Raw genomic sequence first — 12,996 nt, 5'->3', positions numbered from 1 at the left:
TCGAATCCTTCCTAGCATCCCAATAATAGACAGTCTGGCAAGATGAATCACTGATAGACTTGAATCAGGACTCCAAATCTGCATTCTTCCAGACTCAAGCTTATTCCTACAAGAAAGGTGCATCCAGTCCTCGCAGTCCTTCACTAATGGGAAAATGTTGACATTAAAAAAAATTGACACGAAAACATCACATTATTCCAGATGTCCTGTGAATTTCCCAACCACCAGTGCTGGCATTTGCAAATATATTGCAGCCACTTATAGAATATAAATCCACTGACTGTAAATAAAGAGGATCCCCTAAAGTATTCCTACAAGAATAGAAAGAGGACTGGAAGCATTCAGAAAACTAATGATTAACCCAAAGAGGAGAATATGGATTTGATTATCCTTTTTGGAGAGATTTTGCTTTTCTCTATAAACTCTGCAGAGTTACATGGTGCTAGGTGCTTTAGAAGTGCTTAAATTGGCCAGATAGATTTTCCAAACTAAGAATAGTGAAAAAAACAAGCCTTCATTTTTATCTGCTGCCCATTTTTATCAAAGGGGTATTTCTATTTAACTAACCTGACATGATTTATTTTCATATATAAGATCTAGTTATATGAGTACATTGGATTCTCAAGCTAGTGTAAATAACTTGGGCTCTAAGCTTTGTCCTTAAGGGGGGATAAATCTAATATTCCAAGTAGGCTATTAGACATAACAGTGAGCTTTTAGTATAGACACATATATATTCTCACAATAACATGCTGGAAAATATGTATAATAAATACTGGGTCTATTTTGAAATAAATAAAAAACAGCTTTCAGGAGAATTGAAAACGTTTCAATTATAGGAGACAAAAGTGTAAGGAATAAAATGGGATAGGAATGCAATTAATAGTTTTTTAAAGGTGCAGTGTCTCCTCATGCAATGTTTTACTATGATTTATGGCAATGAGCAGACTTTTATGAGCTCAGATATTAGTCAATGAATGATTCAGCTTGAACTGTTTTGTATAAGACAAATGGATACAAAACTGTTTTTATCTGACATTTCAGCCTGTTCAATATTGATCAATGAACACCTCTGAAACTAAACCTACATATCTTTTTCTTTTTCTTTTTTTTTCTTTTTTCTTTTTTTTTACAAAAATAGCTCCTTCTTTAGTCTTGATTGCTATAATCATTAACTAGATAGCTGAATACAAAGTAAGATCAGAGCTGTAGTTCTCTTGGGAGAATCATGTGGATAGCAAGGAACTGAAAGAGTCGCTAAAAGAGGATCATATCTAGAAGAAATTCTTTCAGCAGAGCGAGGAGTCCAACTGCATTTCCATTCCTGGAAAAAGTCGCATTTCCCAGTATCTTTCATTTCAAATCAGAGCAAGTGAGACACAGCAATTTTCTGTAGAAAGGAATTTCTTGCCTCTTCTAATAAGCAGTTCCAAAGAGCTAAGAGGAGTTTGGGGGGGAATTTTCCAAGCGATGGAGCTGGCAAATGCCAGAAGCCAGGCAATCACAGCCTGGCAGGACACAGAGGAGATGGACGAGTGGTCTCTCTGCCTGGCTCGGGGCAGTTTCGGAGGCACGGGCCCAGCCCAGCCCAGCCCAGTGTGGCAGTTCCTCCAAATCAGCATCTTCCAGCAGAAATTTTTGTCTGCTCTTCTACCCCGGGACTATATTTCCTGGCCTCCCTAGGCATTTCCTGGGCCTACTTCCAGATCATAGAAGTGCAACCCAGTTGTGATTTGCAGACTCGTGTGTGGGAAGGGAGCTGCCTGAGCGCTCCTCAGTTTGAAGGGGACATCAGGAAAGGGGGCTTTGCCGCTCTAAGCCCCAGCTACAAATGTTTCTTTCCCCCAACCTCTTTCCCTCTTCAGCAACCCTTTCTTCAGAAAAAAAAAAAATCTCTGTGAGGGAAGGACTACAGGCCACAAAGGAGCAATTTTCCACTCCCTGCTCTGTCACCACCTTTTCTGTGCAAGAGAAAGGCAATGTTGTCTTCAGCCCAGATCATCTTCCTGTTGTCTGACAGCTCCATTTTAGAGTTAGGGTTGGATCAATAACTAGTTAAAAGATAGGAAACAAAGGACTGGATAAGTGAAGGAAGGGCCCCCACTCACTCAGATTTAACAAGACCTGAGCTGTTCTGCAGATTAATGAGTGAGCTAGAAAAGGAGGTGAACAGTGAGGTGATAAAGCTTCATATTTTTTTTTTCTGTCAAAGCTAAGCCTGACTGCAAAAGAATCTCAGGATACTGAGCGCCCAAGAGATCGAATAACAGGTGAAAATCAGTGTTGGTGTTCTCACTAAAACCTCTAGCTTGTTGCCTATTGGTAATCAAAAAAGACAAATACAGAGTTAAAAATTATTAAGAAGGAAAAAACAACAGACTAGGAAACACCTTTAGGCCGCTGTATAAATCCATGCTGTGCTCATAGCTTGACCGCTGCAGGCTGCCCTACTTAACCTCTTCTCAAAACTAGAAAAACTACTGAGCAGGGCAACAAGGATGTTTTAATGGAAGAAGCAGCCCTTTGTGATGACAGATGAAAAAGATTAGAACTTTCAGCCTGGAGGAAAGAATAACTAAGGGAAAAATATGGTAGAGGTCTCTAAAATAATGAGTGGCAAAGAAAAGGTGAACAGGGAAAGGCAACTAAATTATAACAGAAATAAAGAGGCATCCAATTCAGTTATCAGAAAGCAGGCTTACGCCAACAAAATGATTTGCTTTCTCACACAGGCAAAATGGGATTCATTGCCACAAGATATGGAAGGTAACAAACGTATAAATAGTTCTGTTTTTTCTTTAGATAGATGACTGTGTATCAGAAAGGCTCTGAATAGGCATTAGCTACATTGGCCTGGATTTAGCCTCTGGTTCAGGTCTGTATACCCTTGTTAAGCCAAGCCAAGAGGTTAGACCCATGGAAGGATCATTTTACACTTACTCTCTGTCTTACATACTCGTCTTACGTCTTCTTTCCCTGATCATCCACTGCTGGTCACTGGAGGAAGCTGCATACTAATTTCAATGAGTCTTTCTGCTTCCCAAAAGACTCAGATAAGGATCACTTTCTCCTCTTGACCTCATATTTTAGACACGTGTTATTATACTGGTGGGTTAGATCTCATTATAGCTGTGCCTGGAGATGGGGGATGGAGGCATTGCTTTGCTGGAGGGTACAGCTGGTGCTTGATTGGGGCCAGCTTTATCCAAGAACCCAAGGAGGGGAACTGGGCAAACAGGCAGCAGCTTGTTCGGGCCCTGGTTGTTGGTGCTTTAGTCTGCTGATGTATGCCAACACACTTCCCAGAGTTAGGATCTAGATATCCTTAAGGTTATTGAATCCTGACCATTTTATCATTGGTGTTTCAGTAAAATTAGTTTTAAAAAACATCATAAAAAGCCAAAACGTACTGATAAGAAGCTAATAGAGCAACATATGTATGTAATCTTGACTGCAGCGATACATACACCCTCCTTCTTCCCACTCTGACTACCTTGGGCTTGGCCCCTGAGAAGGACGCTGTGGCTCCCTGAAGCCTGGGCTGTTGTCGGGTACCTCACATGGCAGTCACTGCTCTTGGTTATAAATATTTCCGAAGTCCCCTGGAGTCTCCAGAGGCCCCGCTTGGAGCTGGGGTCCTGTTAGGTTAGGCTCTGTGCCAGTAGAGGTGATACTGTGCTCTTGTACTTACATTTCCATTAGGCACTAGAGGCATACGTGAGAGTTTGCCATCAAACTCTACTGTAGGGTGACTCCTGTGCTGTCATAAAATGATGCCTCTAAAGATGGAGATAAATACACGCAGGGCCAGAACTTACACTGATATTTAACTCTGCCTGTTGTGCACAACGGAGGAAAGGCTATGGAGGTCCCTTTTGTCATCCTTCAGACTAGCAGGTGTCCCTGAAACTTGTGCTTGCAGGAATGTCCCCAACATGTCCCATCTTTCCAGCCCATGACCACCACCATCATGAGTCACTGGTGAAGCACCTGGACTGCGAACAACCCTTCTCCCCCAGAGCAGCTTAGGTACTTTCCTTTCAATCTATACCTAGTGACACGTTAGCCTAACAGGAGAACTGGAACACATTACAGTCAACATTTTTCTGTGTAATTTTAGGAAATGCAGCAAAGAGTTGACAGCACTATTAAAACACATGCAATAATGTCACAAATATCTCTCTTTACAGGCTGGAACTTCTTTCCCTCGTGCTCTAAACCGATTTTCAAATGAAGCATGCACTCTGAGTGGCAAAATTAGCATCACACTTTGTTTCACCTTTTCTTTAACTTGCAAGGCATGCAAACCTACTAAAAATGGAAGTCAAACTGCAAGCAGCATTCTAATGTGTATTGCTGTTGCTTAACTGTAAGTTAAGGGTTAAGTAACACACTTCAAACTTACACATCCTGGCTGGATGTATTCTACCTTTTTTCCCCCCTCTTCTCCCTCACAGCTTGTGTTGTATGAGGAGGCAGCTAGCTTCAGTGTACTTACCCTTTGAAAGCCAACCACCTTGTCACCCAATATTCTTCCCACATGAAACCTGTGAATACATGTCACAGTACAAGCATGGGTATCTGCTTAGTTTCCTTTGGGGCGTAAACCATTAAAGGAAGCAGTTCAACAGCAGCAAATACAGCAGCTGCATATGTCTTGAGGCACAGATGGCAGACAAACAAATAGACATATTGGTATCACTGTACAACACGTTCACTTACCAGATTGAGAACTGTCAAATATTTCCACTGCCCACCGTAAAGGAACACTTCAGATGGTCGGTCTTCTGTTCCTACAAGTGTGATTGAATAGCTGACAAAAAAATACCAGACAAAAGCAAGGCAATGGTACACAGTGAGAGTAGAGATTTCCATGCTTCAGCTACGAGCAAGTGATAATCAGTCCAAAAGCAGCTTTTCTCTTAAGGTCCTCGGCTGCTGTGCATGGGAAACGGCAGGGCAGGAGAGTTTACTTCGGAGCAGACTCAGGACACTTTGCTCGCACTGAAAGGAATATTACAATGCTGTGAACTTTGCTTCTGTTTGTTTTCTTTTTTACTGTAGTGATAAGTTTGGGGAGGTGGGGAAGAATAGTCTTATTCCTTGGATTTAGATGCCTTGCTCAAGATTAGTGAGGATTAGTTGCAGAGTTATATAAGTATTTTTGCAAAAGTCGGAGGAGGGGAGGAGGTCTGCTGCCGCTTGCGTGTAACTGCCTGTCACGCTTCGGGTAGTGAGTGAAAACAAGCAGCATTTGCCTCGTTTGCAGCTATTGGTGCAGCCGTGTCTCCAGCTCAGCTTGGGAAATCTTTGTGACTGATTTTCCTTGTGCCAGAGGAAGAAGTGGGGAACATAACGGCCTCTGAAAGAGAAACAATCGGTTTGTTAATATGCTATGAGAGTGGAAAGGAAGCTGAAAGGATTGGTAGGCAAAGGTACTTTGGGTTGAAAAGCACCGTGAGTGTTGACAATTTTTTGTAGGGAAAGGCTCTGCCTCCTTCACTCTACTCCGCACAGCTGGGATCCTTAACAAATGTGTGCAGCGGCTCTGCCAAAGCCTGAGTCACTTTGTGCCTCTGGCAGGGGATGGAGACAAGGGGCAAAGGCCTCTGGTGGCAAAACCTAAGCCCTGAGCAGGGCTCCTCACCTACCTGCTTCTCTAGTCACTGATATTAAGCTTCAGATGACCCCTCATCCGTGGTGTGGCACTGTTGTGGTGTGTGGCCCAAGGTAACGAGGAGCCGATGTTCATGAAATGACCCCGAAATGCAGCCATCAAAAAATTTCTCATGAAAATGTTCATTTTTCCCTCCCCTCCTCTCTTGCTGAGCAGCTCTAATTAACACTGGAAAATACACACAGCATCTCCTATTTGGGTCCTGGGCTCTGTGACTGCAGTGCTGTCAGCAGTATAATTGCCCCCCGAGTGCTGCGGCAGGGAGCGGGAGCCTGTGCCAGTGCCTTCATCCCAGCTCTGCTCTGGAGTGGGACATGGAGACTGAACCCTCTCCTTGCCATGGGGAGGCTGTCCCGTTGGGGCAGGCTGAGCTTCGGCCAAGCAGAGTGCATTAAGTGATCTCTTTTTTTGCCCTTCTAACTGGCCCCTGGGGACCGTTGAGCAATCTGCTGCATTTTGGGTTGTTTTGGTCTTTTTCTCAGATTTTTTTTCCCTGATGCTGGACTTAAGGCTCCACGTGGGATGATTTCACATGAACTCAGACAGCAAAGTGCATGCATGTTGAGAAACAGCCTTCGCACTTAGGCCCTTCAATATCCTCTTGTGTTTCATTGACTTCTTTCCTAATTTAGATTACCCACATTCAGATTCCCCAGACATTCCAGTGATCACAATCCAAATGAAATATTTCTGCCTCACTTAGAAAAATATAAATGTAGATCCTCTTCTGGTTGTTTGAGGTTGGAGGAGAAAACCCCTTGCCAGAAAGAACAAAAAAAAGAGTGAAGGAGAAAAGATGGGAGCATGTTGTTTTGGACTCTGACAGCGTCACTGGTCTTTCCCTAAGAAATCCAGCAGAAAATAGTTTTCAATTGCATTTACAGATGTTTTGGGGAGAGGGAGCAGTGCTGGCATGAACTGCTTCCTCTGTTCCACCTTGGTAAGACAGATCCCTGCGGCAGAAGGCAGGAACAAGAGTAGGAATATGGCATGGAAGGGCCTTTTTTGTTATTGTTTTGCATATTAAAGACATCAGGCATTCAGCACTTAACAAGTTATCTTCACACCAGTCTTTTTGAGGATTTTGCTGTAGTGCAACTTTTAAAACAGGAAAGCATGTGCTTCTGCTCAGTAGGTGTCTGGATTTATGCAAATGAATGTAAATGTATGCAAAATGGCAAGGTACCTTTTTTCTCTTCTGGGGGATCTTGGCCAGTATGGCTGAGAAGGTGTCAAGTATGGTGACAGTTTTCTGATGGGGACACCTGTCCCACAGACTGAGACCATCTGTTTTGTTTTCCCATACACAAGAAGCAAGATGCATATCCTTCAGCCAAGCTAAGAGATGAAGATCAGAGGTAGAAAAATCACAGAGAAAGAATGAGTGCCAGATAGGATCTGAAGTCTAACACCCCGCACTTCATGAAGACTTTTTTATTTCACTGCCAGTATGATGCAGCAAGAAAATACACTAGAAAAGTGGTATCTTCTGCCATCTTTCCATTGGTGTGAACATCTACTCAAGGTTCAGTGGAGCAGGAAATCCAGCCCAAAACGTTTCACTGGGGAGGCAGAGAGGAGGAAGAAAGAGGGAGCACATCAGGGCTCAGACAGATGTGCTGCTGCAGATCTTGCAGGATGGTTTAAGGAGCTACCGTTCTCCATCTGCTTCGTATTGCAGCTCAGCTCAAGTCGGCTGCTCCCCTGCAGCTGAGTCACACGAGTGCGCACTGCAAGTGTTCCCAGTCCGTTTCAGGGGCTTATCCGAATTAAACAGTGATAGCTGACTTTGTACTAAAGCACACTAGGAGCTCCCACTTGGTCATTAATGCAGTTCAGCTAAGGCATAGTAACAAGTAATGGGAGCTCTAAATTGCCTTATATCGACAAAATGTTCTCAGCCTGTGCCCTCTTCCAGGGCTGTGAGGTAAGTCAACTTATCTGACTTTGCACTGAAATGGGCTTGAATCACTCATAATATTAGTAAGGTAGAGGGGCGACAGCAAACAGTCCAGGCTGGTAATATCTTAGACCAATATGTCTGTTTGCAAAGTGATTGTGTGTCTTCAGTGACAGTCACGGTATTTCCAGGCTACCAAGCAGTCCCTCATAAGCTCACCATTAACATACAGTGCTTGGTTACCATCTCAGCTTGTCTCTACTGAGTGTAAAAAATGAGCTCTATGTACGAATCCTGACTATATGTATTGTATTCAGATGGTACGCAAGGTGTAATGAAGAGTGGAGGATCTGCCCTGAGACCTGGAAGCTGCCCCAGCTGATAGAAAAAGGTTTTTCTTGCTGGGCTGACGATTTGTTTAAAGACCAGTTATGCACCTTTCAAATGTCCTTCAATCTTTCTGCACTGGCAAATTTTGCTTTCTGTCAGGGCTGTATCCAGCAATGGCAAAACAAGACAGGGCAAGCCAGGAAATTACTGACAGGTGTTAGCACCTAAGGAAAGGTGGGTAGAAGGGATTAAAATCCCAGCAAAGTCCTAGGAAAGGTTTGGAGGCCTAAATGCAAAAACCTTGGTTTTATGTCCAGTCTTCTTTTCTAGATGCCACCTATGAACAAGGGGCTGTTATACTAACGGGTCTTCTCTCAATCAGATGTTTTTTCTAGGATGAGGAAAACCTGAGGAACTGGGTAAGTATGTTTTTCTTCTAGTTTTCTAATGCTTGTTTCTGTCCTTAGTGCACTTCTGTTATCTTATGCTGGGATTTCATTATTTATTTATTTATTTTTAATTTATTGTTGTTATAACCTGGCTTGTGGAAAGGATGACGTTCCTCGAAAGCAGGAGCTGGGGCTATTCTTTTAAAAAGTATGTTGTGTGAGCACAACCAAAGTTAACAGAGCATATCTCTGCTATGTTCTGGTTTAGTTGTTTGTGACAGAGCGATCTGGATGGAAAAGGCATTTTGTGATAAGCATTAGTCAAGACAGCTTTTTAGTATGCAGTACAAGAGTGCCTGAGCTTTGAGGTCCAGGGGACATCTGTAATAACAATTTGTTCTCTGTCTGTCCTGATATAGGAAATGAAACATCATAGAGAAAATTGCAAGCTTGGCATAGGCTATCCTAAGCATCCTCAAATCCTGAGGCAGTCTCTTAAAAATCATGTGGATAGTGTAATTCACAAGACTTAATTCTCCCTGGTTTTGTGTTGGGTTATAGTAGCCTCTAGGGGTCTGAATTTTCCAACTCTTCTTCACAGCTGTGTGAGTGATAAATGTAAAAATGTTTTAAAAGCTAATAAAATCTGAGGTCCTCCCCCAGCTACAGAGAGGGACAGCTACAGCTAATGGAAAAACCACAAAAATATCCTGAAATTTTCACTAAAATTCTGAGGAATAAGCAGTTCTACAGTATCAGCCTGCTGCCTGTAAAAAGCAGAAAATTTCTCCACAAGTTAAAAGACCATTTACACATTCTTCTGCATGGGCCCCATGTTTTTATCCTGTTTTTAAAACAAGACAGGAAGTGGTTTATTTCATCTTGATATATCTGTTCATAATTTTTAAAAAGTTGTTTTAAATCATCAAAATCCAGAGGCATTTTTCAGTTTAACAGTGATGATTGGTATACTAACAGAACCTGGATTGACTAATCAGAAATATTTGTTTAGATTTCAGGGGCTTTTCCCCCTCTACTGAGTAACACTGACTTTTAGAGTTTACATATAGCCAGTAAGACCACTAAGTGAAATGGCACTTTGATCCAAAAATAAAACTTCCTGTGTAACAATAATTTGACATTTCTAACTCTTAAAATGAATGAAAATTGTGGCATTAATCAAAGCAAAACCTTTCCAGCAAACAATTTGGGTTCTAAAAATGGGTATATTGAAAATAAGAAACAGTTGATGGAGAAATGTTTGGCCAACTCATCACCTCCATCTCAGACTGGAAATTAGTAAGTGTTTGTCTTATCACCAAACCCCAATGGCATCTCCTCCCTTGGCAAGGTGAATACTGCTTATAAACAAAAGACACTTTTTTCCCCCCTTGATTCCTAATGGCTTCCAAGAATTTATATACTTTCTGAAGAGATGTGTAACATTGCCTCTGGATTTTACCTTTCCCCCTTTCTATCAGAGCAGGAAAATTAATCTCTGACTGCTCAGAAATACTGTGCACAAACAATTGGAAGATCACAGTGAAACAAGCTCTTATACCACAGTGTGTCAGAGAAAAAAATACGATGGTGTTTTCTAGATCTTTGATACTTGAGGCTTGACTGGTTCTCATTAGACTGCTGCTAGATAACTCTCTTGGGTAAACTAAGCAATGTGTTATGTTCGCCTTTCTCCTCCCCCTCTGTGGGGGAGGCCAGGAATGGTCCAAGTGATCTTGTAAATACACCAAAGCAAACATTACGGACAGCAGCAGACACAGATTAGATAACACACTACATCTCAAAATGCAGCATAACTTGCATGGGGTTTCTTCATCAGCCACTGAAATTCAGCAACTTCTAAGGTGGAATCCAATAACTTTTTGTTGAGAGTTTCATAAAGGTTTATGACTGCATATAGAGAACACCTTGCTAAACTAATGGAATAAGAATTTCAGGTGACAGAGTATGAAAGCTGGTAAGTCACTAGTCTTCAATTAAGACTTCTCTTGTGGTTTTTGCAAGCAGATTAGCAGATCTACTATAAGGTACTCTTGATTTTTCTGTGACCTACGTATAAGAGCAAATAACTCCTTGGCACACAAGGCAATAGAGAATCACTCAACACTGACCACACCAGGTCACTGCTTGCTGAGCTTGTGTAGAGTAGGTGCAAATTTACCTAAATGAGGAGAGCTGGTTGTAAATGGATATTGGAGAACAAAATAAAGACCTGCATTCTGCTGCATACACCTACAGCCCATATTACTGTAGTACCCGAGTCTGTTGCAGCCTTTAGTGCATGGAGTTACAGCAAACATTGAGCAGACAAAGAAACTACTTATCCCCAAAGTGTGCATGGAGAATGGAGACCCAAAGCAGTTAAGTGGTTTGATGAAGGTCACACTGCAATTCTCTGGTGAAACACAAAATTAATGATAGTTGTCCTGAAGTCTCAAGTAATACCTCAACATAAAGCACCCATGAGGAAAGGGCATAATTCTGCGAGAGAAGTTGAAGAGGTGCTGGTTTGCTGGCTACCACCAGCATCATCTCTGCAGATGATACAGGAGGATGTAAAACATATTTTGCAACTCTGAGAGTCTCCCAAACCCTGCTGGATGCTGGTGTTGGCCAGAGCATGGCAAGTACCAGGCTCTTGCCCCCTTGAGGATGCTAAATATCCTTTGTACATCAAACCCACATCCAATTTCTGCTCATTACCACAAACTGAAGAATAAAGCAAATTCCTTAGCCTGTTGAAGGCAAGGGTAAAACACAGACTACAATATTTATCAGTGCTGACAGTGCAATGTTAACAACATCACAAAGTTTGCGTCAGTGGATTGGTCAGCCTGCCTGTCTAGCAGTGGACAGAACATGGGTCTCCTACCCATGTTTCACAGTAGTCATGCCATTGCCACAGTCCTCATGTTAGAGATCAACAGGGTCTGGTGCAGCCTGTGGCTCTTGACCCTACTTTTGTAACGAAAACTTGACTGCTCACTGTCCCTTATTGGGATATGGGTTAATTGGAGGGATGTACAAGCTGAGGTGCAGCCTGTAGACCCCTGTGTGGCCCTCATCCTGGGGTATTGCCTTAGCAATTGCCTCTAATGGGGTACTGTATACAGGTAACTACCCAGTTTATCAAGTGAATGCTGCTCTTCATCTCCTTGTTCTCAAACAAAAGAGCAAATCCTGCAGGAGCTGCTGTGTGGGATACTAATGGTATCTTAGCATCTTAGTTATTGTCCTTTAGTTAGTAAAGCATAACTATCCCAGCTAGTGTGAGGAGTGAGCAAATTGTTCTGTCTTACCAGGCCCCTTGCCTCTGGGAGGAGCTCTGAAGTTTCTTGCCTCTTTGTTGAAGATGGGATAGGAAAGGTTCAGCTCTGTGCCTGTCATTCCCTGTTTTCTGGACTGAATTGGCTGGCTGCTTCCTCTCTGCTACTTCACATCCCCTGTTGCTTGGGACTAATCCCCATGTACAGATGTTGGGCTTGGATCACTTCCTTCCAGCTTCCTTTTAACTCTCGTCTACATACCTGCTCATTGTAGTTGTTGACTTGTGCAGGTCTTGCTGTCTGGGTGGTTTTTTCTTTTCCTACCTTCTTAAAATACTGTGGTAAAATGCACATTATCCAAGTATCTGTTAAGTAATACAAAGTCCTAACTAACATATAGCACCTACTTGGAATTGGCATATGCCATAATAATAACATAGATGAGAGACTTGGAATTAAGAGAGCATCTTCCCTTTCCCTTCCCAGCTCTGCTCTCCATAGTGCATGTTGTCCTAGGGCACAGCTTCAGTATATCCTATGTAGGAAGAGATCAGCTAGAAGGAGCATTGCATCTTCCTGGTGCAGCTACGGTTCACTTCTGTGCCTGCTGTCACATAGTGACTATGTCCACTCATTTACCATGGCATGCCATGATCTCGTGGGCTGGGATGATTTCATGGTGGCTTTTCACAGAGCACTTTTTTATAGTTTACAAGAGAGGTTGTCTTTTATAACTTCTGAAAGTCATTCTGTGTAGATAAGCACTGGGGGAGAGAAGAGAAAAAAATTTTTTTCTACCCTTCCTGACAAAATCCACCTTCAGTTTTTTTTTTTTTTTTTTTTTTTTTTGAATTCTCAGTTTCATTATATGAAGCGCATTGGCATGTTTCCTTTCTTTACAGATATTTTCAGGGCTGAAGGGAAGTGTGTCCAGCTTTTGCAGCACCTCATTTTGTTATTGGTCTGATAATGGGATATATTTGTGAGGAATCTGGATCTGGAATAAGGCCATTTGCTACACAACTCCTTTACTGACCCTTTCCCTTTCACTAACCTCTGAAAACATGCTGTGTTTCATTAACACTAAATGTTGCACAGCATTGGAGCGATCTGAACTTTCTTGGTCACATGCTTCAGCTTCTTAGTCAAAACATGGATGGTTTGTACATCTCTGTAGTTTTTGAATCAGCTGCTGGAAGGAGGGAGTGTTTGCTGTTAGCTTCCCGTTTCAAATATTTTCTCTTGCATTCTTGCTTTCTAAAAGTGGGGGTGGAAAAGAAACTGGCCTGTGCCAAAATTAAGATTCTGGTTATCAGCTAATTTGACTGTTTACTGTTCATGCAACTAAACAACTGCTTGTATTTGGCAGTGAGCGTGAGCTCATCTGCAGCTTGGAGGACAGAGTTGCCTCTG

General features: G+C 42.3%; 1 protein-coding gene across 2 annotated transcripts in view; it reads right to left on the bottom strand.

Annotated features, from left to right (window-relative positions):
- ADTRP (androgen dependent TFPI regulating protein) overlaps nt 1-5,342 on the bottom strand; it is a 32,492-nt gene extending 27,150 nt beyond the window's left edge. Inside the window, exon 1 of one of the 2 annotated variants that reach the window (XM_026104761.2) lies at nt 4,723-5,342. In XM_026104761.2, the coding sequence (XP_025960546.2) occupies nt 4,723-4,875 (153 nt within the window). In that variant the 5' untranslated portion in view covers nt 4,876-5,342. The remainder of the gene's footprint in view (nt 1-4,722) is intronic. The other variant, XM_026104762.2, reaches the window with a different exon arrangement.
- Between the last annotated feature and the right edge of the window lie 7,654 nt (nt 5,343-12,996).

The sequence above is a fragment of the Dromaius novaehollandiae genome, chromosome 2 (assembly GCF_036370855.1).
Source record: "Dromaius novaehollandiae isolate bDroNov1 chromosome 2, bDroNov1.hap1, whole genome shotgun sequence".
Taxonomy (NCBI): Eukaryota; Metazoa; Chordata; class Aves; order Casuariiformes; family Dromaiidae; genus Dromaius; species Dromaius novaehollandiae.
Note: the sequence above shows the minus strand (reverse complement) of the source record. Positions and strands in the feature narration are given on the sequence as shown.